The 25,995-nt window shown below is 47.7% G+C and overlaps 1 protein-coding gene across 2 annotated transcripts in view; it reads left to right on the forward strand.

The window, feature by feature from the left end:
- Positions 1–25,995, forward strand: part of GOLM1 (golgi membrane protein 1) — a 63,690-nt gene that overhangs the window by 16,993 nt on the left and 20,702 nt on the right. For both annotated transcript variants that reach the window (XM_082609237.1, XM_082609238.1), the window contains exons 4-5: positions 21,039–21,093; positions 24,389–24,491. In XM_082609237.1, the coding sequence (XP_082465363.1) occupies positions 21,039–21,093; positions 24,389–24,491 (158 nt within the window). The remainder of the gene's footprint in view (positions 1–21,038; positions 21,094–24,388; positions 24,492–25,995) is intronic.

Genomic DNA, 25,995 nt, shown 5'->3' on the forward strand with positions numbered 1-25,995 from the left:
CCTCCATCTGTGCCCCTGGCCTCCTTCTGCTCTGTGTAGACCCCGCTTCTCTGGGCCACAGGGGCCTCTCCAGAGCTCTCCATCACCTAAATCATGCAGGGGGCCTGGGTGTGGCCACAGAAGAAACCAGGTTGGCCTGAGTTGATAGTTGTTAAAGCTGGGCGATGGGATCACTTTTCTGTCTCCTTGCTTCGAAAGACTACTGGATTCCCGCTAGTTCTCCTTTGTCCCGAATTCCAAATTCTGAGGTGAAAAATACCTGATTGTTTCAATCTGACTGGGAAGTCCCCAGAGAAGTTGGGCTGGTCTGTCACCCCCAGTACATGACTCTGTGTTATCTATATTTTTTAATCTTAGGAAGTTAGCACTCGTGCTTTGAATTGGAATGAGGCTCTTTTCCAGAATTTTCAAGACCCTACTGGTGGGCTAATAGGGATTCTCAGCTGTGGGAGGAGTTGGCTTGCTGGCACGTATGGGTGCAAATCTTATGTGACCTAGGGAGTTCCAACCTTGGCCAGCATCCCTGCCTCAGGCTGGCATTGCTATTCTGCATGGGCATAAAAGTCCCCAAGTGGGGGGCTGGGTAGAAGCTTGACAGCCGAACCTGTCAGGGACAGTGTGGTAATGAAATTCATGCCTCGTTCGGGTCAACACTATCTAACAGAATTCCCTGTGACGGTGGAAATGTTCCCTTTTTTTGCTCTGTGGTACAGTAGCAGCTGGCCCCATGTAGCTGTTGAATGCCTAAAATGTGGCTAGTGGGACTAAGGAACTGAATTTTGAATTTTATTTAATTTTAGCTAATTTAAAATTAGATAGCCATATATTGGGCAGCACAGGTTTGGACAGTAGAGACAGACCAAAAGCAAAACTAAACAAATGGGGCCGTCTCAAACTAAAAAAGCTTTTGCACAGCAAAGGAAATTATCAACAAGACCAAAGGCTGCCAGATGAATGGGAAAAGATATTTGCAAACTATGTATCTGATACATGTTAGTATCTAAAATATGCAGAGAACTCATACAACTCGACATCAGAAAAACAAAGAACCCGATTAAAAAATGGGCAGAGGATCCGAATAGACTTTTTTTTTCAAGGAAGACATACAGATGGCCAACAGGCACATGAAAAGGTGCTCAACATCACTAATCATCAGGGAAATGGAAATCAAAACCACAGTGAAATATCACCTCACACCTGTCAAAATGGCTATTATCAATAAGACAACAAATAACAAGTGTTGGCAAGGATGTGGAGAAAAGGGAACCCTCTTGCACTGTTGGTGGGAATGTAAATTGGTGCAGCCGCTATGGAGAACAGTATGGAGGTTCCTCAAAAAAATTAAAAATAGAACTACCATATGATCCAGCAGTTCCACTCCTGGGTGTTTATCCTAAGAAAACAAAACCACTGATTTGAAAAGATATATGCACCCCTGTGTTCATTGCAGCATTATTCACAATAGTCAAGATATGGAAGCAACCTAAGTGCCCATCAGTAGATGAATGGATAATGAAGATGTGGTGTATACATACAGTGGAATACTATTCAGCCGTAAAAAAGAATGAAGTCGGGCTTCCCTGGTGGCCCAGTAGTTGAGAGTCCACCTGCCAATGCAGAGGACACGGGTTCGTGCCCCAGTCTGGGAAGATCCCACATGCCGCAGAGCGGCTGGGCCCGTGAGCCATGGCCGCTGAGCCTATGCGTCCGGAGCCTGTGCTCCACAACGGGAGAGGCCACAGCAGTGAGAGGCCCATGTACCGCCAAAAAAAAAAAAAAAAAAAAAAAAGTCTTGCCATTTGCAAAACCTTGGATTGACCTAGAGAGTATTATGCTAAGTGAAATAAGACAGAGAAAGACAAATACTGTATGATTTCTCTTACACATGGAATCTAAAAAACAAAACAAATGAACAAACAACAAAACAGAAACAGACTTATAGATACAGAGAACAAACAGATGGTTGGTTGCCAGAGGGGAGAGGGGAGGTGGATGGGGGGAGGAAAGAAATAGGTAAGGGGGATGAAGAGGTGTAGACTTCCAGTTGCAAAATAAACGAGTCACCGGCATGAAGTATAGAGAATATGGTGAATAACTGTAATATCTTTGTATGATGGCAGATGGTAGCTAGACTTACTGTGGTGATCATTTTGAAATGTATAGAGATATTGAGTCACTGTGTTGTGTAACAGGAACTTACATAGTGTTGTAGGTCAAATAGGCCTCAAAAACAAACAAAGTAATAGAAAAAGAGATCAGATTTGTGATTACCAGAGGCGGGGCTGGAGCTGGGGGGAGGCAGAATTGGATGAAGGCGGTCAAAAGGTACAAACTTCCAGTTATAAGGTAAATAAGTACTGGGGTGTAATGTACACCATGATAAATATAATTCACACTGCTGTATGTTATATATGAAAGTCGTTAAGAGGGTAAATCCTAAAGAGTTCTCGTCACAAGGAAGAAAATTTTTTTTGTTTCTTTAATTTTATATCTATAAAAGACGATGTTCACTAAACTTATTTGATAATCATTTCATGATGTATATAAGTCAGATTATTATGCTCTACACCTTAAACTTACACAGTGCTGTATGCCAATTATATCTCAATAAAACTGAAAGGAAAAAATTAAATAGCCAAATAGTAGACAGCACAGGTTTGGATCATAGAGACAAAACTCATATGAAACCCCTGATTTTTGGCCTCTGAGTTAACAGTCATGTTCCTGGAGGAGCAGTTGGGCCAAGGCTGGGTCTCCTTTGCTTCTTTGGTGCCTCTTTTCTCTGTAGGGCTCAGAATTGGGCGATGGAAGATGAGGTCACCTGATCAGGTGGCTGTGCTCCCCATCAAAGCCTCTGTTGCTTGCCAAAGTTCAGTGGTGCAGAATCATCAGTCTATGAAATTGGCTGGTGTTTATGCCTCACCTTGGGGTTTTGAACTTATTGGTTACAGAAGTTGTTTCAGAGCAGTCGCTCTTCACTTGGCTGCCCAGCACAATCACCTGGGAGCTTACCCGAGATACAGAGTTTTAAAATACACTAGGTCAGGAATTCCCTGGCAGCCCAGTGTTTAGGACTCCGTGCTTCCACTGCGGGGGGCGTGGGTTCAATCCCTGGTCGGGGAACTAGGATCCCACAAGCCGTGTGGTTTGGCCAAAATAAATAAATAAATAAATGAAATAAAATAAAGAGTCAATATATATACTGATAAATAAAATACACTAGGTCAGAATCTCTGAATGTTGGGCCTCAGAAGTATAGAATTTTCAAAAAATTGTATGCACTTACAGTGTGCGCACACACACACAAGATCATCATGATGCAGGTAGCTAATCCAGAGACTGCTGATGGAGATGAGATGTTTCATGGTATTACACTTTTAAAAATAAAATTGTGTTCTCAGGTTTTTATTTTCATTTTTTTTGACCCTCAATGAAATGATTTTAAAAGTAGAGGGCATTATAAATTGAGATATATATTTTTTTAATTGGCAGTACTGTTACAGAGTAATTGCTTTTTTCCCCTAAGATATACTTTTCATCTTTACCCATGTTTACTGGAATCTTTGGAAGTTTTTAGATGTGCCAAGCTGCAGATGTACTGCTCACTACTGTTCCCCTGAGAGCGCCATCCACCCAGATGTGGGACATAGGTGTGTCTCAGGGTCGTCAGTACTGAGACCAACTTGCTCAGACTCCCCTTTGGATGTCACCGAGAATGGGTAGCAAGTGGGAAACATCATGTGAGCTTCTCAACAGCTGCACTACAGTGATGTCATGAGACCTAGAACAGTTTCATTATGAAATAGCTGGATGTGCAGAAAGGTCAGAAGAATAGTAAGTTAATACCTCTGTGCTCCTAACTCAGGAATTATTTAAAACAAAAACATAAAGTTGTGGTCCCCTGTGTCTTCTCTGTCAGTTCCTTCCCTCTTTCCCTCCTGCTCAAAGCCACTACTGTGAATTTTAATGACTGTAGTTTTTATTTCTGAACTTTTACTACATGCGACTAAAGCAATGCATTTTTTTTTTTCTTGGTACCCGAGCCTCTCACTGCTGTGGCCTCTCCCATTGTGGAGCCAGGCTCCGGACGCGCAGGCTCAGCGGCATGGCTTGCGGGCCCAGCCGCTCCACGGCATGCGGGATCCTCCCGGACCGGGGCACGAACCCGTGTCCCCCGCATCGGCAGGTGGACTCTCAACCACTGCGCCACCGGGGAAGCCCTGCATTTTTTTGGCGGGGGGAGTTCTTACTGTATATGTTTGGTTGCTGTAACACTCTGTAACTTGCTTTTTACAGTGAACGTTGTTTTTGAGGTCTCTGTTGGTATATAGATCTAGTTTATTCATTCTCACTGCCGTGCCCTATTTCTTTGCATAGATATACCACAGTTTACCCACCCCTGCTGTGGGCCCGTAAGTTGTTTCTAGGGTCTGGCTATTGCAGAGAATGAGCTGCTTCTACTGGGCTCCCACAGCACCTGTGAGTTTCTCCAAGCTTGCAGTACTTTTCTGACTATAGTTTGGGACCCATTAATGAGCCATGAATAATAATTTAGTAGGTTATGACCCACATTAAAAACATTTAAAATATTAGAGTACTGTTATATCAGTTTGTATTGTTTGGTAAAACCATTGTGTCAGCTTATATATAAAAATATATGTGTGAATATTTACACTGTATTATAAGAAAATTTGTCATTGTGAGTCATGGTCAAAGGAGTTTTAGGGATAAACTTAAAAGTTGAATTGCTGGAACAGAAGTTGTGCATATATATTATTACATTTTTATTAGCTTTTTCCACCTCGCTCACCAAACGTGGTCCTGCTGTTGTTGTCTTTTTCTTTCGGCACCTTCCTGGCCTGTTCATTTTTCACCAGCCGTTGCCCATTGGATGCAGGGAAAAGCCTGGCACAGTGAAGTGCACCCATTGCCAGGGCAGCGGCTGATCAGTCAGGTTCTCTGTCTTGATAATTTGAACCAAATCTCACAGACTGATCGCTTGATGGTAAACACTTCAAATGAGACTTCAGATGATTCTTGGAGATTGAACTGTCATTTTCATTTTCTTTCTTTTCTGCATTCCTGTCTGTTGCATAAATAGGTGTTGTTGAGACCGTTTGCATAAATGCTATTATGCAAGTTAACTGGGTGGAAGCTCATTTCCTGAATTATATATAAGTAGGGATATTCAGCTTTGTTTTAAAACAAAAAATGATTGTATATGAGTCAGGCTTAAGTAAATGTCAAAAAGTCGTCTTTTTCTTAATTATCAAAATATTGTTGTTGTAGACAATTTTGAAAATATAAAAAGAAAATCAAAATCACCTGTAATTCCATGACTCAGAGATTAACCACTGGGAACCTTCCACCCCCTTTTAAAAAATACACATTACAGGGCTTCCCTGGTGGCGCAGTGGTTGAGAGTCCGCCTGCCAATGCAGGGGACACGGGTTTGTGCCCCGATCTGGGAAGATCCCACATGATACGGAGTGGCTAGGCCCGTGAGCCATGGCCGCTGAGCCTGCGCATCCGGAGCCTGTGCTTTGCAACGGGAGAGGCCACAGTGAGAGGCCCAAGTACCGCAAAAAAAAAACAAAACAAAACAAAAAAAAAACAAAAAAAACACATTACACTCAAGCTTTTATAAATTATGGTTGCATTCAGGCTTTTATAAATGTAGTGTGTCATGAAGATTGTAGATGAAGGGGGTTCTTTAAATGATAAACGTGTTTGAATACACCTAGTTTTCACACGTCATTTAAAAAGACCCAGAAACTCTTGGCTTATTCTGCATTGTTATCTTAGGGGTGTTGAGGTGACCCTCCCTTAGGTAGGAAGGCAAGGGTATAATTCCAGATAAGAGGATTCTTCATAAATGTTTGCTGAAGGGAAATTTTGTAGACTGCCTTGGCATCTAATTGGCATAGGGGACCATGTTTTGAATGTGAAGATCTGCGTTTGAGTCAGGTGAACAGGATTATACATACATGTGTTGTCCTGTTATTTATTATTGGATAACAAATTGCCCCCAAACACAGTGGTTTAAAACCATGACAGACGTTTATTTTGCTCACAATCTGCACTTTGGGAGGGCCCAGAGGGAACAACTTGTCTCTTCTCCACACTCCACCATCTGGGGTCCCTTTTTAAAAAAAAATATTTATTTATTTATTTGGTTGCACCAGGTCTTAGTTACGGAAGGCGGGCTTCTTAGTTGTGGCATGCAATCTCTTAGTTGCGACATGCATGTGGGATCTAGTTCCCTGACCAGGGATTGAACCCGGGCCCCCTGCATTGGGAGCCCAGAGTCTTATCCACTGAGCCACCAGGGAAGTCCCTGGGGTGCTTTGAAAGCTTGGGGTGGAGTTGCCTGCGGGTTCTCTCACTTGTGTGTCTGGCAGTCAGGGACCCTACACGTGGCTTTTCCATGTGGCTGGCGGCTTCTTGGAAGCATGGAGGCTGGGTTCCCAGAGCAACGATACCAACAAAGGGAGAGGGAGCAAGCAATTCAAGAGTTTCCCAGGGCTGCCAGGACAAATACCACAAACTGGATGGCTTAAAACAGAAGTTTGTTGTTTCATGGCTCTGGAGGCTGCAAGTCCAAAATCAGGGTGTCAGCAGGGCTATGCTGCCTCAAAGGCTCTAGGGGAGGACCCTTCCTTGGCTCTTGTAGTAGATTCTGGTGTTTGCTGGCGGTTTCTGATATTCCTTGACCTGCAGGTGCATCACTCCAGTCTCTGCCTCTGTCTCCCCTCTGTGTCTCTGTACCTTCACCTCTTCTCTTTAGTCATGCTGATTCGGGACCCACCCCCCTGCCTTCACTACAGCTTACATCTGCACAGACCCTGTTTCTAAATGAGGTTGTGAACAGGTTCATTCACAGGTTCTGGGTGGACATGAATTTGGGGCTACAGTATTCAACCCTGTACACCTTTCACTGTCTGGACCTCAGAAGTCTGCAGGGTCACTTCCTGTGCATTAGTTAGAAGCAGGTCACTAAGGCCAGACCAGATGAAAGGAGCGGGAATTAGACTCCATTCTGGGGAGCAGTGTCAAGAACTTGAGGGTTTTTTTTTTTTTTTTTTTTTTTTTTGCGGTACGCGGGCCTCTCACTGCTGTGGCCTCTCCCGTTGCGGAGCACAGGCTCCGGACGCACAGGCTCAGCGGCCATGGCTCACGTGCCCAGCTGCTCCGCGGCATGTGGGATCTTCCCTGACCAGGGCACGAACCCATGTCCCCTGCATCGGCAGGAGGACTGTCAACCACTGCGCCATCAGGGAAGCCCCTTGAGGGGATATTTTTATTTATTTATTTATTTTTTAATTTTTATTTTTTTTTTCTTTTTGCGGTATGCGGGCCTCTCACTGTTGTGGCCTCCCCCGTTGCGGAGCACAGGCTCCGGATGCGCAGGCCCAGCGGCCATGGCTCACGGGCCCAGCCGCTCCGCGGCATATGGGATCCTCCCAGACCGGGGCACGAACCCGTATCCCCTGCATCGGCAGGCGGACTCTCAACCACTGCGCCACCAGGGAGGCCCGAGGGGATATTTTTAAACCACCACATTTGTGTAGGTACAAATAATCCTCACATAAGCACCCAGTGAAATACTATTTTCTTTGTACAGGTGTATAGGTATATACCTATAAAACAGGTTTTTAAGGGTCCTCAGTGGAAACAGAGCCCCAGGTTGTTGTTAGTTTTGGCAAAAGCTAATGGAGGGTCTCTTGTACAGGTCTACATCGACTCCTGAGGATGGCACAGAGTGGTTGAATTCATTCTTTTACTCTTGGCAGAATGCCAGTTAATGTTTGTAGGTCTGAAGACTTACCAAGATCTTGGGTAGCCTCCTGACTAGTTGCTGCCCTGTAGCCACGTGGTGGCCCTAAAAGCATTTGAGGGACTGATTACCTAATATCTGAGATGGTTGGGGAAGAAGTCTGGGAGACCCTGGATTACTGAGTAGCGCTTTGTCCAGGGAAGGCTGAACGTCCTGCTGTTGTGTTCATTTTCACTTGCCAGAAGTGAGAGTCAGAAATAGCTTCATTTGCCATAGTTTTGTTTGGGACATTCTTTCTAGGATGGTTTCTTGCAGCCATTTGTCTGCTCTGGCATATTGAGACTTCACTTATTTGTTAAAATATGTAAGTTAACACTGAGTAGTGCAAAGAAAAATCGTTTGAGTAACATTTCATTTGTGGTGGAAATACTGTTCCTGTGTCGTTCCTGACCTAAAAGAAGAAAGATGGTGAAGCGGAAGGGTGGAAGAGGGGACGCTGGCGACACGTTAACTGTTTTGTGTCCAGGAAGAGGAAATCTTAAATAGAAGAGGCAGCTAGCTGGGAAGGCGGAGGGAGGACGGGCCCCCACTGCACTTGCCTCGGCCCCCCGCTGTCACCCACCTGTGTGACCTGCGCCCCCATCGAGGTGGCCTATCAGCTGCCGGTTTGTCCTCTCTTGCACGGTGACGCAGGGCACGAAGGGGCTCTGGAAGGCATTATTTGAGGTGTATGGTGGGAAAATATCCTACGTTTCTGGGACTCTCCTGTTGTGAGTGACGGGTAGTGGTGGTGGGGGGCCAGGAGAACCCCAGGTGTGTGCCTCCTGGTTCCTGTGTGGTGTTTGGACCTGGGCTGGGGCTGCTTCCCTGGGCTGCAGCAGTGTTGGTTCCTATGCGTGACTTCCTCTGTAAGATTCTGCCTCTTGAAAAGGAAACGACGAGCATTAAGAAATCTGGCCATTTGTCCCGCTTTAGAGTTCCCCAAATGCTTTCACACATGTGAACACATGTCATTTCTCAACGTGCCAGCCTGGAAGACAGGCACTGTCACCTCTGAGATGGAGGCAAGCACTGACCCCCTGAGAGGTAACCCGGCTCGGGGGCCTGCAGAGCGGCCGGTGGGGGCAGGGCTGGGCCCGGGCTGCTGGTTTTCTCCATCCCTTTGGCCTCACCACACTGAATTTTCAAACAGCAGGACACAGTTCTGAGTGTTCCAGTTTCTTCTTTCTGGGCCAGCCTTTCTTCCATAGCTGGGAACAGTGATGATTTTCTTCCAGACAGTGGGTTTTCTTAGGGAATCAGAATGGACTTGTGCAGATAAAAGTAGTTTTTTTGATTTTTATCACCTTTTACTCCTGTGGTTGACTGAAGAATCAAGGGTTCTAAAATAGCTTTTCTGGTTTTATTCCCATTAATTCTCCATGTCCATTTCTGTCCATCTGTTTAGTATTTATTCTGCCAGCTGCTGGCCTTGAACCCTGTGGTGGACCAGGCCGGGCCCTTTGTTTGTGCACTTCACGTCGAATGCAGCAGAAAGATGAGTTAATAGGTCTATTGGGGTCGTTTTTTGTTTTTTTTTTTTTTTTTGCTGTACGCGGGCCTCTCACTGTTGTGGCCTCTCCCGTTGCGGAGCACAGACTCCGGACATGCAGGCTCAGCAGCTATGGCTCACGGGCCTAGCCGCTCTGCGGCATGTGGGATCCTCCCGGACCGGGGCACGAACCCGTGTCCCCTGAATCGGCAGGCGGACTCTCAACCACTGTACCACCAGGGAAGCCCTATCGGGGTTGATTTTTAAGCAGAAAGGATTTAGTACAGGGAAGCAGGTGACTATAGAAAGGTGGGAAGGTCTGGAGGAGCAGCCCCGGGCCAGGCATGGCTCCTGGGGCACCAGGCGGGACTGGCCCCAAAGGCCCGCTCCCCGTGCCCGACCTAGAGCTGGACGGGAGGCTGCTGCTGCACCTTTAGTTCAGAGCCAGGGTCCCCATGCCTTGCTGCATTCTGCACCTCCAGCGCCCTCACCCTGTTCAGCATTCCAGTCGCAAGTGAACACCTCTGATCTGAGTCTAAATCCTGCTGGGAACAAATCTGAAAAACGTGCATTAGCCTTTGCCATTCAGGAGGGCACAGTAAGTAAGAGCTGCATGCTTCAGACGTCTAGTGCATCTTCCACGAGGCAGGTGGAGCGGGGTGTCTGCACGCTGTGTGAGTCACTGTGCGAGGAGAGCCATCTCAGGTGTCACCTGGAAGCGACAGGTGAATGTGTCCCTCCCGGGGTGCGGGGACAGCACCTGGTGGCTGGGCGTAGAGAGAGTGGGGTTGGACGCAGAGTCGAGAGGGGTGCAGGGGTCCTAAGAAGAGGATCTTTTTTAAATCACTAGGGCGTTTGGACTTGAGTTCGAGGACAGGGGAACCATAACAGGGTTCAAGCTGTAGATCAAGGCTGTCAGATCAGATCTGGGGGCTTAAAAGGCAGGCCCAGGCCCCTGGGGAGTGTGCTTAGGGTAGGGAGCTGGGCAGACAGGAGGCAGACCACTCAGGCAGCTCTTGAAATATCTGAGTCAAACTTGTTGCTGAGCTGAACTGAGGTAGGAGTGGAATGAATTCTGTAAAGTGAGCATGGTTGAGAGACGGCCAGGAGGAAGAGTGGACAGGCCTGGGTGGCAGGTGGCATGGTGAGAGGTGAGGGACAGGTCTGTATAGAGGCAGAAAGGGGAAGCAGGTAAAAGCAATCCACCAAAAATCTGTTTCCTGAGAAAAAGTGTTTCAGAAGACTCTCAGTCTTTTCAGGTTGTAAATACTCTAGTTTTCTGCTTGAATGTAGCCTTCAAAGACAGCTTTGTGATTAAACTCAAGTAATCTACCCCCCAACATTAAAAAGAGAAAAGAGTGTTCGTTAGGAGAAACAGCAAAACACATTTTCTGCGTCGTCCGCAGGGAAGGCACCTGGGGTCTGTTGTCGGTGCTGGACGTCAGGAGAAACTAAGGGAGAAGCTTACTTGGTTCAAGACCCAGTTAGGTGTCACGGTACGTGCTGGGCTAGCTCCACGTACAGTATCTTGCCTTCCGGTTTGTGGATTGCCCCTGACCGTCTCGGTTGGACAGGCAGGCGTGTGTTTTCTGTACGCTGCTCTCCTGTGTCCACAGGCAGGGAAACAAGCTCTGCAGAGGTGCTCGCTCTTCGCTCGGCTTCTTCCTACAGGGAAGAAGAGCCTTTCCGTCAGCATCTCCTTGCTCCTCGAGAGCGAGGGGCGCCCCTGGGTGGCTTTTGTCTGGTTCTCCCCTCCTCACACTTCCCCGACCCTCTGTTCTTCTAACCCAGCACTGCAGGATGGTGTTTGATGTGAAATACAAAAAGGGAATTTGACCTAGCTGTCTTTTCATGTATTTCCCTTTGGTGCTGATGAGTGAGATCTGCTGTTTCTTGTTTAAAACAGTGTGGGATGTGTTAGGAGCGCTGGCTGCAGCCCTGGATCCATACACTTAGTTCAGTTTTCTCTTTAGTCCCCAAGCGTCTGTGTACACCCTGTTTGCAGAAAGTCAGAACTTCCCAAGCTGTGGCCTCTCCCACAGGGGAGGGCAAGCTGTTGGGATTCCCATTTGGGAACAGGAAAACTGGTGCCCACGGAAGGGGCTGAGCCCAGCTCCTCCTGCGGCCTGTGCGGCGGGTGGGTCGGGAGGAGGCTGGGCCCGTGCTGCTGGCGTCAGGGGCGATTCCAGGCCAGTTTCGGACAGCCAGGGAGCTGTGGATCGCTGACGCTGCACATGCTGCCGACAGTGCTTTTCTTCCTGTGAAATCAGGGATGAAGATTTTCCAGCTACAGCCCCTGTGTGGGCAGCTTTCCAGTTGTGCCTGTCCTGGTGAGGGCTAGGGCGTGGTGCCGAGCAGGGGCACCCCAAGTGGGCTGCTCTAGGGGAAGGGCTCCAAGTCCCCTGGCAGCTGATGACAGACCATCAGGGTCTGCGCGCTGAGAAGGAGGCCATTCTGCCTGAGAGCCAGCTGCTCGAGAGGCAGCAAAGAACAATCTGGGGTTCCCACTGCCTGCCCTGTTTGGGTCCTCTTGGCAGTTCTCTGTGACCCAGGTCACGGTGGGCTAGAGGCTGGGCTGCATGTGACCTGGGAGACGGTTAACGCAGGTTCTCAATCACGGCAGTCTTGGTTTGCTCACACCCCTCCGCTCCCCTCCCCTGCTCCTCCCCTCCCCTCCCCTCCTACTCCCCTCCTCTCCCCTCCCATCCCCTCCCCTCCCCTCCTCCTCCCCTCCCCTGCTCTCCCCTCCTCTCCCCTCCACCACCCCTCCTCTCCCCTACTCCTACCCCCTCCTCTCCTGTCCCCTCCGCTCCTCCTCCCCTCCCCTTCACTCCCCTCCCCTCCTCTCTGCCTCCCCTCCTGCTCCCCTCCACTCCCCTCCCCTCCCCTCCCCCTCCCCTCCCCTCCTCTCCTCTCCCCTCCTCTCCCCTCTCCCACTCTCTTCCTCCTCCACCCCTCCTCTCCCCTCCCCTCCCCTCCTCCTCCTCCTCCCCTGCTCTCCCCTCCCCTCCTCTCCCCTCCCCTCCTCCTCCCCTCCCCTCCCCTCCCCTCCTCCTCCCCTCCCCTCCCCTCCCCTCCTCTCCCCTCCCCTCCTCCTCCTCCTCCTCCCCTGCTCTCCCCTCCCCTCCTCCTCCCCTCCTCTCCCCTCCCCTCCTCCTCCCCTCCTCTCCCCTCCCCTCCTCCTCCCCTCCTCTCCCCTCCCCTCCCCACCCTTCCTCACTCCTCCTCCTCCTACTCCCCTCCCCTCACCTCCTCTCCCCTCCTCCTCCCATCCTTCTCCCCTCCTCTCCCCTCCTCTCCCTTCCTCTTCCCTCCTCTCCCCTCCTCCTCCCCTCCCCTCCTCTCCCCTCCTCCTCCTCCTCCCCTGCTCTCCCCTCCCCTCCCATCCTCTCCCCTCCCCACCCCTCCCCACCCCTCCTCCTCCTCCCCTCCTCTCCCCTCTTTCCCCCCTTCCCCTTTCTTCTCCCCCTCCTTCCCTCCCTTCATCTTCCATTCCCTACCCTCCCTTCCTCCCCTCTCCCTCCAACTGTCCTCCCTCCTTTAATCATTGTGCCCCTTCATGGGGAGCTGGGCATGGGTGTGAACCAGTCTTGGTCCAAGGCTCCCTCCCTGTCGGCCTCGTTCTCATCCCCATGGTGGAAACCACCCTCCCCATGGACCTTGCTCTGCAGAGCTATGGGTGCGCGTGACCTTCCCGGGCAAGCCCAGGCTCAGTCCGCCCTCCCAGCCAGTTTCAGGTGGTGCTCTCCCAGTCAGCTGGGCACGGGGACCTCTGGCAGGAGCTCTTTTGGGGCGCGTAGAGTAATCATGCCTGTATGTACTGCATGTTCTCCTGGAGAGGTGGTGTTCCTTTTTTTAAGGTTTGTGTAGAGTTGTGATTAATACAACCTTCCATTAAAACTCCATGACTCGAGCCCATTGTGCAGTCACAGCCCGGGCGCCGCTTCCTGTGCACCTGGTAGCGCCTGCCCGTTAGGCACCTGGGCTCCCTCCGACCAGGCTGCTCACGCTGAGGGCGGCCTCTGTCCCTGCGCATGCGCTCAAGCCCACTCACCTCCCCTTCACATTCTCACCCTTGCACCTGCTCACTCACTCTCACGCCCTCACACACTGATTCACAGACTCACCCACACTCACAGCCTCTGTGTTTGGGGGTATATTTTACTGTGGTAAAATGTACATAATATAAAACGACCATTTTAACGATTTGCAGTTCATTGGCATTAAGTACATGCACGTCGTTGTGTGACCATCACCACCACCCATCTCCAGAGCTTTCTCGTCTTCCCCCCTGAAGCTCTGTCCCAGTGAAACACTGACTCTGCATCCTTCCTCCCCAGTCTGGCCCCCGCGGTTCTGCTTTCTGTCTCTGTGGGTTTGGCTGTTCGCCGCACCTCACTAAGTGGGATCACACAGTCTTTGTGCCTTTGTGTCTGGCTTGTTTCACTCAGCACACATTCTTACATCAGTTCTCTCTTACACACGCACATGCACACATACACACTCACTTTCCTGTTATTCCTGTGCCCCTACCATTTCTGGACCTTGAATAACCCAAGTTCTTATACTGTATAGTGTCCTGGGTTTCTTGAACTCCCAGGAATAGGTCTTGACCTTAGCACTTAGGCCCGTCTTTCTCTCTCTGAGCTCCTCCCTGTGGGCTGGACTCAGCAGCTTTCTGATGCCAGCACCCGCCCCTGCACACCTCTCCCTCCCTCTTTCCCTCAAGTTTTTGTTGGGGGCCCTGCCTGGCCTTCTCCCCACCAGTGGGGGAGCCGGGGGCAGCGGTGTGCAGACCGCATGATGCACAGGCGGTACGGGTTTGCTGAGTCCTGGGGCCCTGCAGTGGCCCCTGGGCTGGAGGGCAGCCTGCTTTTCAGCGGCCCTGCCTCCTTGTGGACTCGCTTAAGCTGTGGATGAATATTCTTCTCCTTTACATAATCAGCAGTTTCTCTGGGCAGGTTCTCTTTCTGCCTCGCTCACAGGGAAGTGTGTCCTCCTGCTGGTGATTCCTTCCCGCCACCCAGTGTCATTCAGCCTCTCTGGGTTTAGGATTAAGGCATTTTAGGGATTGGAGGGATGCTTGTGGACATCAGGACCAGTGGTTTCCAGTTGGGGGCATGTGGTAGAGAGGTTGGGGTCCGGCCAGGCTGAGCCAGAGCCTGGACCTCTCCCCTGCTCCCTTTTATGTGGATGTGGCTGTAGAGGATTTCTTCTGGAGAGCAGAATGGCCTCACTGATGAAACTTCCAGCCTCCACTCTGGGCCATTTGGAAATGTAGGGGATGGGCTCCCTTTTGTCTTTGTGACACACATTGCAGGGGTGAGGGTGCTGCTGGCATTGGAAGGGGTGAGGGGAGCAGGGTGGCCATGTGGAGACGGTAGGCAAATAAAGAGTTATCCCTTGGGCTTCCCTGGTGGCGCAGTGGTTGAGAGTCTGCTTGCCGATGCAGGGGACACGGGTTCGTGCCTCGGTCCGGGAAGATCCCACATGCCATGGAGCGGCTGGTCCCTTGAGCCATGGCCGCTGAGCCTGCGCGTCTGGAGCCTGTGCTCCGCAATGGGAGAGGCCACAACAGTGAGAGGCCCGCGTACCACAAAAAAAGATAATAATAATAAAAAAATAAAGAGTTGTCCCACCTGAAATGCCCATAGTGCACCCCCATTAAACATCACAGGCCTGCCCTTTAGGTTCCAGTTGGGGGAACTGAGGCTGGGAGAAGTTAAGTGAGGTGTCCAGAGGCAAGGAGCAAATTCGTAGCAGACCCGGAATCAGAATCCACAGAACCTTCCGTCTCCTTTCAAGTCTTTTTATTTTCTTCAAGAAAATCACCACCCTCCCCCATCTTTTTTCTGACACTCTCAATCTCTCTATTTATTTCCTTCTTTCTTGCTCCTCCCTTTTATCCCTTAATGAGCCTCAAAAGCCCTTATAGCTGATAAATTGTTGACGGAGCTGTATATACTGTGATAAGACAACTGCTCAGTTTGGGGAGTGAAATTGGAGTCGTCCCTGGGTATCCTCAGGGGATTGGTTCCCGGACACCCCGTGGTTGCCAGCCTCCGTGATGCTCAGGCCCCACGTATGACTGGTGGAGTGCAGCCTGCCCTTTGTCCGTGGCTTCAACCGACGGTGGGTGTGAAATCCGTGATACAGAGGGCCAACTGTGTAAGTGAGAAGTAACACATGGGAAGGATCTGCGCCTCTAAGAGGTCTTGAGCCTCCCAAAATTGCCGTCAGAAAACAAAAGTTTAGGGATTCCCTGGCGGTCCAGTGGTTAGGACTCAGTGCTTTCACTGCCATGGCCTGGGTTCGATCCCTGGTCGGGGGACTAGGTAAGATCTTGCAAGCTGTGTGGCACGGCCAAAAAAAAAAAAAAAAAAAGTTCACTTCACCATCATCTAACTCACCTTTTTTTCCCACTAAAATCAGCCTTGTAGTTAAGATTTTAAAAAGGATTTGTTCTTAACTTTGCTTTTTCTGTTTTAATTATTGGCAGTGTCACAGATTAGTGTGTCTGTGTGTGTAGACTAACTGTAGAAAAGTTTAAACGTGACAGAGTAGACAGAATGATCTAATGGATCCCCAGTGTCCAACATCAAGCTTCAGTGGTTATAATTCATGCCGTTTCGATCATTCATATTTCAGTGCGTATCTCTAAAAGGTGGGATCGTCCTTTGTCGTAACTGCACTACCGCCAAACTCCAAATAATTTAATATCAAATATTCCACCAGTGTTCACATTTCTGCACGTGATATTTTAAATCACAGCAGTGACTTCTGTCAGCGGTAGGGTTTTGTGGACTGGACGTGTCGCCTCACCGTCTGCGCCGTGGTTTCTCTGAGAAACCACTTGTGTTCAGTGGGCCAGTGTTTGGCCCACGGGCACCGTGGGTTTGAAACGTTTGGATGACAACTTGTCTGTTGTTGCTGTGAATCGGTGCCAGTGTGAGTGTGTAATCATATCGGGGTGCCGTAAATAAATAATAGCTAACTGGCACTTACCTGCTACTGGCACTCTCCTGCCCTCTCTTCTTATTGCTCAGGGGCCGTGCTCTCTGCTGGCAGGTGGCTGCTGAGCTCTGAAATGTCCCAGTTGAGATGCGTTGTAAGTGTAAAATGTGATAGATTTCAAAGGCTTGGTGTGGGAAAAAAAAAAAAAAGGAAAGTATCTCATTAATACTGTTATGTTGATTGGTGATTGTATCTTGAAATGATAATTCGGATATATTTAGATTAAATCATTAATATTTAATTTCACCTATTTTAATTGGGATGAATTCACACAACATAAAAGTCACCACTTTAATCATTTTAAAGTGTACAAGTCAGTGGTTTTTAGTATATTCACAGTGTTGTGCAACCATCACCACTGTCTAATTCCAGAACATTTTCATCACTCTAAGAAGAAATGTGTACCCGTGGAGCAGTCGCTCCTCGCTTTACCCGCCCCCCAGCCCCCAGTAACCGCTGATTTATTTTTTCTGTATAGATGTACCTGTTACGGGTGTATTTCGTGTTTTAGTGTGTCAGTACTTCATTTCTTTTTATGCCTGAATAATATTCCATTATATGGATAGACCACTTTTTGTTTATCCATTCATCACTTGATGGACATTTGGGTTGTTGCCACTTTTTTGGCTGTTCTGAATAATTCTGCTGTGAACAGTTGTGGACAGTTTTTGTGTACACATGTGTTCTCTTGGGGATATACCTAGCAGTAGAATTACTGGGTCATATGATAACCGTTTAGCTTTTTGAGGAGCTGCCAAATTGTTTTCCACGGCAACTGCACCATTTTACGTTCTCCTCAGCTGGGTCTGAGGGTTCCAGTTTCTCCACGTCCTTGCAGTACTTGTTATTTTCCTTTTGTTTGTTTGTTTTTCTTGTAGACATCTTAGTGTTGTGAAGTGGTACCTTCTCATTTTGATTTGCATTTCTCTAATGACTAATGACCCTGAGCAGCTTTCATGTACTTTTGGCCATTTGTGTATCTTCTTTGGGGAAATGTCTATTCAAACCCTTTGGCTAACCTGTTTCTTTTTACTTAATTTAATGTAACTGCTAGAGAATTTAAAATTCCCATATCTGACTGACATTATGTTTCTCTTGGGTAGCATTGCTTTGGGAGATTTTGAAATTGGTGAGGGGTAAAAAGAAAACTCTCATGAATACTTCATATTCTTCCCTTCATTCTTAATGTCATTCACCGGTCACTAAGGTTAAATTCTTCTTTTTGAGGTTTATCTCCCAGAGCATTAACAGGAATGTCATTACAAAAAGTTATCCAGGCACCTGATTGCTGGTGGGTTGACAAGGGCTAGATTGTTTGAGGGTCATCTTTAGTAAGGCTTAAGATGGACCCACATCTTCAAAGCAGGTTGGTTATTTTAATGAGCCAAACAAACACAGCAATAAAGGTCACCTTCTCTTTTTTATAACGTGATGAGGCTCACACTTCCAGTGAACTTTTCAAAAGTTAGCATTTTGGGCTTCCCTGGTGGCGCAGTGGTTGAGAGTCCGCCTGCCGATGCAGGGGACATGGGTTCGTGCCCCGGTCTGGGAAGATCCCACATGCCGCGGAGCGGCTGGGCCCGTGAGCCATGGCCGCTGAGCCTGTGCATCCAGAGCCTGTGCTCCGCAACGGGAGAGGCCACAACAGTGAGAGGCTTGTGTACCGCAAAAAAAAAAAAAAAGTTAGCATTTTAACAAATTTAGTCATTTGTGTCTTATTGAGCTTTTCAGAACATGATAATCTATTGTAGATTTATTGCTGTGGAAATTTACTATGACATGTTGAGGTTATTTTCTTAACAATCTAATGGAGAAATAGTTTGATCAAATATACTTGTTTCCTGCCTGGAATAGAATGGTTATAATACATTTGTTTGTGGGTGATTCATTCCGAGGTCTTCTGAGCTTAGTGTCCAGTTAAACTCTGGTGGCACTTCCTTGTCTGCTGCTGAGAGTTCCCAGGGGACGGGTCACACACACCAGGAAGTACAGCTCCCCCAAAGTCACTCTGCACCAAAATGTGAAAGTCAACTGGGTTGTTTAGAGTACAATATGTAATTCATTTTAAAATAATTTTGTTTAATGCAAGTGTTTTTTTCCTTTACATTGAACCCCCCCAAAAAGCTAGAAGCGTTTTCCTAGTTTTCCTGAAAATGATTCAAGATTTTCAATAAATATAAAACTGCATGTATAAAGATCTTGCTGGCATTTTATGGTTCTTTTCTCATTTACTTACGTGGAGACTGTATTTTTCCATGCATCCGTAATAGGTGGGGGAAGATAACTAAAATGTATTTTGTTTGGAAGAATAAAGTCACATGGGAGACAGAAATATCTTCAGATGTTTCAAATTGCAGCAATTCCTAAGCCTTCAGGCACTTGCAAACTCTAATAAGGATTTTTTTGGTGGGGCTGAGGGGAATGAGTGGAGAAGGGGCAAGTAAGATTGCCATAATTGTTGTAGAAATGATTTGCCCAGGAGAGATCAGCTTTCAAGATTATCAGCATGTAATCATTTAAGTGCTCCTTTTATTTTTCTGTTCTGTTTCAGCACTGTTGTTCAGAGGGAAGGTGGTTTTGTTTTGTTTTGTTTTGCGGTACGCGGACCTCTCACTGTTGTGGCCTCTCCCGTTGCGGAGCACAGGCTCCGGACGCGCGGGCCCAGTGGCCATGGCTCACGGGCCTAGCCGCTCCACGGCATGTGGGATCTTCCCGGACCGGGGCACAAACCCGTGTCCCCTGCATCGGCAGGTGGACTCTCAACCACTGCGCCACCAGGGAAGCCTGGGAAGGTGGTTTTGATACCCATGCAAGGTGGAAATTGAAGTGTACAATTCAGTTGTGTTAAATATATTCATATTGTTGTGCTGCAAATGTCTGGAACTTTTTCGTCTTGCAACACTGAGACTCTACGCCCATTAAACCCTAGTCCGTCCCCGCCACCCACCCCTCCCCTCTCCCCTCCCCCACCCTTGGCAGCCACCTTTCTACTTCATGTTTTCATGATTCCGTCTGCTTTAGACACTGCTTGTGAGTAGAATCATACAGTACTTGCCCATCTGTGACTGGCTTAGCACGATGTCCTCAAGGCTCACCAGTGGTGTAGCCTGTGACATTCTTTCTTTTTAAAGGCCGTGTTCTATTCCACCGTATGTATATGCCACATTTTCTTTATCCATTCATCCGTCGAGGGACACCTGGGTTGCTTCGATTCTTGACTAGTGTGAATAGTGCTGCTGTGAACATGGGTGCAGATATCTCTTCAAGATCCTGCTTTGTGTTCTTTTGAATATATACCCCAAAGTGGGACCGCTGTGTCTTAGGGCGATCTTTTGCCTTTTTAATTGAATGCGTGCAAACCTTTTCTGAGAGTAGCAGGACCTGCAAGCTGTGTGAATCTGATTCCCCGCTGGCCTACGCAGAATATCCATAAACACTCTTCTTGATGATCTCTCCCTGAGAGATTGACTGTACAGATAGTATCACTGTGACTTCTTTCCTATTGTGCCAGGAAATGTTCCACATGCTCAGACCTCCTGAAATAAACACCAGAATCATTTGGCCAGATTTCACTGCTAGGCACGCACCCCTAGAAACACCTTCCTCCAGAAAGCTCCATCCAGGACAGAGAGTGAGGGCTGGACGGAGAGGTCCAAGAGGAAACAGAGGCACAGAAGGGTGAAGGCGGCGTGGTTGTCATTGTCCTCCTTTACCCAGGAATGAGACAGCAGCCTGTCTCCACGTTGTGGCCAGCAGGTTGACAAAACCTTGTTGATTATGACACAGTAAGAAACTTCCATGTTATGGCCCAATACGCACCTCTGTGTGTGTGTCCAGAGAACATCACTTACCTGTGTGACGCGTGTTGGTATTTAACGTTCTGGTCCCCTCTTCTTCAGGTGCTTGTTTGCTTTTGCACCGGGTACAGTCACAGGATTGTTGTCCTGCTGGGGTTCACATCCGCTTTGGCAAGTACGCAGTAAGGAAGAGTTCCGTGTCTGGGGCAGGCCTGCCGGGCTCGGGCTTGGGCCCTGCCTGTTTGCTCTTGAGAAGGCCACGTGACCTTGAGTCTCTAAAGCCAGCTGTGCCTTAGTTTCCTGTCCCCTACAGGGGGATCATATTGTGCCCCCTCACACAGCTGGTGTGAAGAGTCATGGGGCCGTGGATGTGGGGCGCCCAGAGCGGCACCTGGCCCCACACTCGCTTTTCTTACTTTTTACTGTTTTTCACTGTTATCCCGAGGCCTGCGTTGCTTCTTCCTCCTCTGTTGTCAGCATTCCCAGCTTTGTGTAACTAACTGGGGGTGACCTCTCCATCCTTTGAGCTCACAGGGTCTGGATAGAAGGAAGAATGTCAGAAGTTAAAATGGATCAGGAAGCTTTGCAGGCGGAGCGGTCGCTGAACCCCCGTTTCTTTTCCCCATCAGCCAAGCTGGAATTCAGTTTGCCTTCTGACTGAGACAGGGCTCTACCTGGGCTCCCCAGAGAAAGGCCGTAGTTGCTACTTCATCCGGCACAGAGCTGAAACAGGGCCGGGGAGCCGCCCGTCCCTTGCTGGTGCTGGGACACTGGCGCTGCTCCTCCCCAGGCCGCAGGGGCTCACAGCCCAGCGTGGGAGGGGCTGCTCCCCACTCTTTCTTCCACAGGCGCATCTTGTCAGAGCTCTTCTGAGCTGTCAGGTTGCCAGCGTTTCATTATGTGATTATCTTCCTTGCAGGCAGTTTTAGTGAATAACATCACCACCAGCGAGAGGCTCATCAGAACCTTGCAAGGTGAGTTCCACTCCCCCCAGACATCAGGCCTGTTAGGAAAAACTCACCTTTCCTCTGTCCTTTTCTAGGGTCTCTTAGTGAAACCTAATGGTGGGTGGTATTACAAGTCATTGGGTAATCTTTACTCTTTTTGCCTAACTGTGTTTCCTTAAAGAGCTTTTCCTTTTATAAGTTTACTGAACACATTGCAAGCTGTTACGTAGAGAATTCAGATTCTCATTTTGTGATACATTAAGAAATATATGTGTGTGTGATCTGTTTTATATATATGGTATATGTATGCTCTCTTTTCATTAGGTCACCCAGAAATCAGATCTCCTTCATGAAATTTATATAAAAATTATCCAGCCTAGTTTAATTCCGTTTCCTAGCTACTCTTATTCAGTTTGGCAGCCAAGGTTTTTCTTTGGGCCCTTCTGGAGCCACCGGGGGAGGCAGGGATGGGGTGAAGCCCCTCTGTGAGGTGTGACCGGAGGGGTCACAGGGTCCAGTGCAGCCTTAGAACCTGATGAAAGGAGCTCTGGGGCCTCTGATCCCTGACCTGACCCTAGTCTCACCTTTGCCCCTAGTTAAACTCCATCAGTGCTCTCAGCCTCAGTTTCCACCTCTAAGGTGGGAAGTTCAGTCTAGAACTGGGCTGTCCAGAATTGTAGCCACAAGCCCCCTGTAGCCAGCGAACATTTGAAATGTGGCTCATGGGACAGAAGAACTGGATTTTTAATTTTTGTTTAATTTTAGGCAATTTAAATTTAAAACTGATACTTGACTCAGTTATTGGGAAACTTAAGTATCTTTGGGACAACTTGGGTATACCAATATCCTTTTTAACTGTAAATTTTATGAATTCTAAATTCAGATCAAGAATTCCCAATTCATATTTAACATCTGAATTGAGATGTGCTATAACTGTAAAATACACACCAGGCTTCAAAGACTTAGTATGAAAAAATAATATAAAATGTCTCATTCATAATTTCTTACATTAATTCTGTGTTGCCATGGTAATATTTTGGATCTGTTGGGTTAAATGAAATATATTATTAAAATTAATTTCACCTGGTTTTACTTTTTAAAAATGTGGTTGCTAGTAAATTTTAAGTGACCTGTGTGGTTCAAAATATTATAGTTCTGTTTGGCAGTGCTGGTCTAGAATTCTAGTTCCAGATCAGCTTCTAAGAATATTAATAGGGGAAACACAGAGTTTCACTAAGTTTAAATGGGTTGCTTGACTGCCAGGGGCTTCTCAGAGCTGATGATCTGCCGGACAGTCCTCAAGTAGGGCACAAAAGCCTGCAGCTTTTGCTGTACTTAGTATTTTTTTTTTTTTTTTTTTTTGCGGTACGCGGGCCTGTCACTGCTGTGGCCTCTCCCATTGCGGAGCACAGGCTCCGGATGCGCAGGCTCAGCGGCCATGGCTCACGGGCCCAGCCGCTCCACGGCATGTGGGATCTTCCCGGACCGGGGCACGAACCCATGTCCCCTGCATCGGCAGGCGGACTCTCAACCACTGCGCCACCAGGGAAGCCCTGTACTTAGTATTTTTTTTTTTTTTTCGCGGTACGCGGGCCTCTCACTGTTGTGGCCTCTCCTGTTACGGAGCACAGGCTCCGGACACGCAGGCTCAGCGGCCATGGCTCACGGGCCCAGCCGCTCCACCGCATGTGGGATCTTCCTGGACCGGGGCACGAACCCGTGTCCCCTGCATCAGCAGGCAGACTCTCAACCACTGCGCCACCAGGGAAGCCCCTACTTAGTATTTTTAAACAGTTTTAATCAGGTGTAATTGACATACAGTAAACTACACATATTTAAATTGCACAGTGTGACATAAGTTTTGATGTAAATGTACAGTTGAAGAAACCACCACAAAATCAACACAGTGAACAGATCCATCACTCCAAGAAGTTTCTTTGTGCCCCTTGGTAATCCTCCCCAGGCCCCTCTCATCTGCTTTCCATCCCTCTAGATGAGTTTGTAATTTTTATAATTTTGTATACATGGAATCAGACGGCATATACCCTTTTCCATCTGGCTTCTTTGACGCGGCATAATTATTTTGAAATTCATCCGTTCTGTTATGGCTGCCATAGTTCGTTCCTTTTTATTGCTGAGTAGTATTCCGTCGCCCCATGCTCGGTTTGATTATAGAATTTTTTTTTTAAGTTAGGTCTGTTGAAGTATAATTTACACACGATGAAGTTTACCCATTTGCAGTATACCTTTCTGTGTGTTTTGACACATGCACTGTCCCCTGGATACCAGAGTCAAGACACAGCTCGTGTCCGTCACTCCAGGAAGCCCCACCCACACCTGCCCTCACCTCAGCCTCAGGCACCCAGCGACCAGTTGTCCACCCCTGTAGTTTTGTCTTTTCGAGCATGGCATATAAATAAGTGCTTTTGAGATGAATCCCTGTTGCTGTGTGTATCAGCAGTTCATTGAATCCTTCACTTTTATTTAATTTGATCCCCCACCTCCTGCCCCCCAGAGAGCCTTGTAGGTCTAGGGTTGTGAGGACCGACCTTGGGGAAACTCAGGTGTCTGTCCAGGGCTGTGTTTCAGGCCCTCATTGCTGCCCTCGGCCCGTTCTAGTGTCCCCTTTGTGGCAGCTTTTCCTTCTACCCCCCAGCTTGGCTCTTGGTCAGTGAGCTGCTGCTTTTTTTCTACAGAGCTTTTCCGAGCCAAGTCATCAGGGCAGCAGTGATGCAGCTGATGGATTTCCTCAAAGAAAGCTCTTGTTTCCCAAATAGGAGGGTCAGGTGACTAAGTGTACATGGGGCCTCAGAGAATAACTGGGCTGTGACCAAATGACAGGATGCTGGCAGGTAGCCTGGTAGCTGAGAACAGGGGGTGCAGCAGGAGTGGCTGCTTATCTGACTGGATGTTGAAATTAGTGTTTCACAGATTGAGGGATACGTCTTCTGGGGGCAGGAGACACAGTGGCGTGTGTGCCCTTGTGGGACAGTTCAGGGTTTATGATGTCTAGGAGAGAAATAGGTGGATAGAACCTCCTGGTGCATTGTAAGGGTCGCAGGTCAAAAAGATTTAGGAGAGATGTGTGAAAAGGAATCAAGGTGCTGGTTCCCATAGGATCGCACATCTTCTGGGCCGCCTCCAGGGCTGGGGTGGGGAGGTTCCTGGGGAGGGGCCATGCTCTCATCCCTTCCTCTTTCCCCTCCTTATTCTGTTGGTGCCACGGCCCATTGTGTTCCCGTGGTGGGTTTTGGTGTGTCTGCTGTTGTCAGGATGGCCATGCCGGTGCCCTGTGTGATTTCGTGTCCTCCTCTCGGTTTAGACCAGTTAAAGGCCCTGCAGAAGAATTATGGCAGGCTGCAGCAGGATGTCCTTCAGTTTCAGAAGAACCAGACCAACCTGGAGAGGAAGTTCTCCTACGACCTGTAAGTGTGTCCACATCAAGTGTGTGCCACTCGGGGGGCTGACGTGTTTTAAGCGGAGGGCAGTGGACGGGGTGCAGCATAGTCTCCACTGGCCTTTTCTGTTATAGAGCATATAGGTCTCTGAGGAAAAGGTTCAGTCCCTTCTAGGAGTCATGTCCTTTAGACATAATGCATTTTATTTTTTAAGTGTCAGCAGTGCTTCGGAAAGCCCTGGAGAAGTGTTAGCCAGTGGACTCCTCATACAAGAGGGCAGTTCTCCTTAGCAAGAAATGACTTAACTCAATATACCTTAAAATATGTAACTGAGAACTCTATAGAGCGCAGGTGTGCTGGTTAAATCAATCATCTAAAGCCTTTAAAAACGTGTTCCAAAAGTGTTCAGAAGTGACCTAAGTCAAACTCATAGACTAAAAGGAGTTTGGTATAATATTAATATAATTTATCACTGGGTGTTGGCATTGTGGGCATTTTGTTTTCTTGAGACGTTTAAGTGTCTTTCCAAATTTTTGCAGTGAGAATGGAGTACGTTTATTTTTTTTTAGCTTTATTGAAGTATGACTGACAAATAATCATTGCATGTATTTAAGGCATAAAAACATGATGTTTTGATATACCTATACATTGTGAAATGATACCCCCAATCAAGCTAATTAACCATCCATAGTTTCCCATCTTTACCTTTTTGTGTGTCTATGGTGAGAACACTTGAGATCCACTCTCTTAGCAAATTGCAGGTATAAAACACATTATTCTTAACTGTAGTCACCATGCTGTACATTAGATCTCTAGCGTATGGTTAGGACAATCTGTTTTAAGCTGATGACTTTAGTCACATACAAAAACTCTACGCTTTACATATCAGAGTCCTTCTGTGGTCAAAACAAAGCAATAAACTTTTTTAAAGTTTGGCTAAACCCATTAGTAAGATAGTAAAAACCAGTTTAGAGGGTAGCGAATAAAGTTGTAGTCTATGTATTTTTCTCCCGTTTTCTTCATAGCAACAGTATAACTCAAGCACAGGAACTTTGGGATTCTGAGACAACCAGCTCCCCTAACTCCACCCTCTTTTTTCTTTGACTGACTTCTATTTAGTCCATGCCCAAGTTCATACAGAGTTTTTACATAATTGCTGTTGCCATTAAATTTTTTAATCATTTTTTTACTTTCTTGCATTATGTGTATATAAAAATCCATTTTGTTTCCAAATATTAAATACTCCATAATGTGGAGGTACCAAATTCAATTCACCATTTCCCAGTTGGATATTTAGGTTAATTCTAAGTTTTGGTTATTATACATGGGCCTGACATCAATACATATAACTTTTAAAGTTATTATTTTGGATTATTTCCTTCTAAAAAAGACTGGATTGTAGGTTTAGTGTGTCAGTTGGTATAAATCACCAAATTGCTTTCTGAAAGGATTTTAGCCATCTGGTCAACAGCACTGTAGGTGACCTCACACCCACTCATAAGGATTCTGATGACCTTCCACTCACCATAAT

This window comes from Mesoplodon mirus (genome assembly GCF_964341445.2).
Source record: "Mesoplodon mirus genome assembly, chromosome: 1".
Taxonomy (NCBI): domain Eukaryota; kingdom Metazoa; phylum Chordata; class Mammalia; order Artiodactyla; family Ziphiidae; genus Mesoplodon; species Mesoplodon mirus.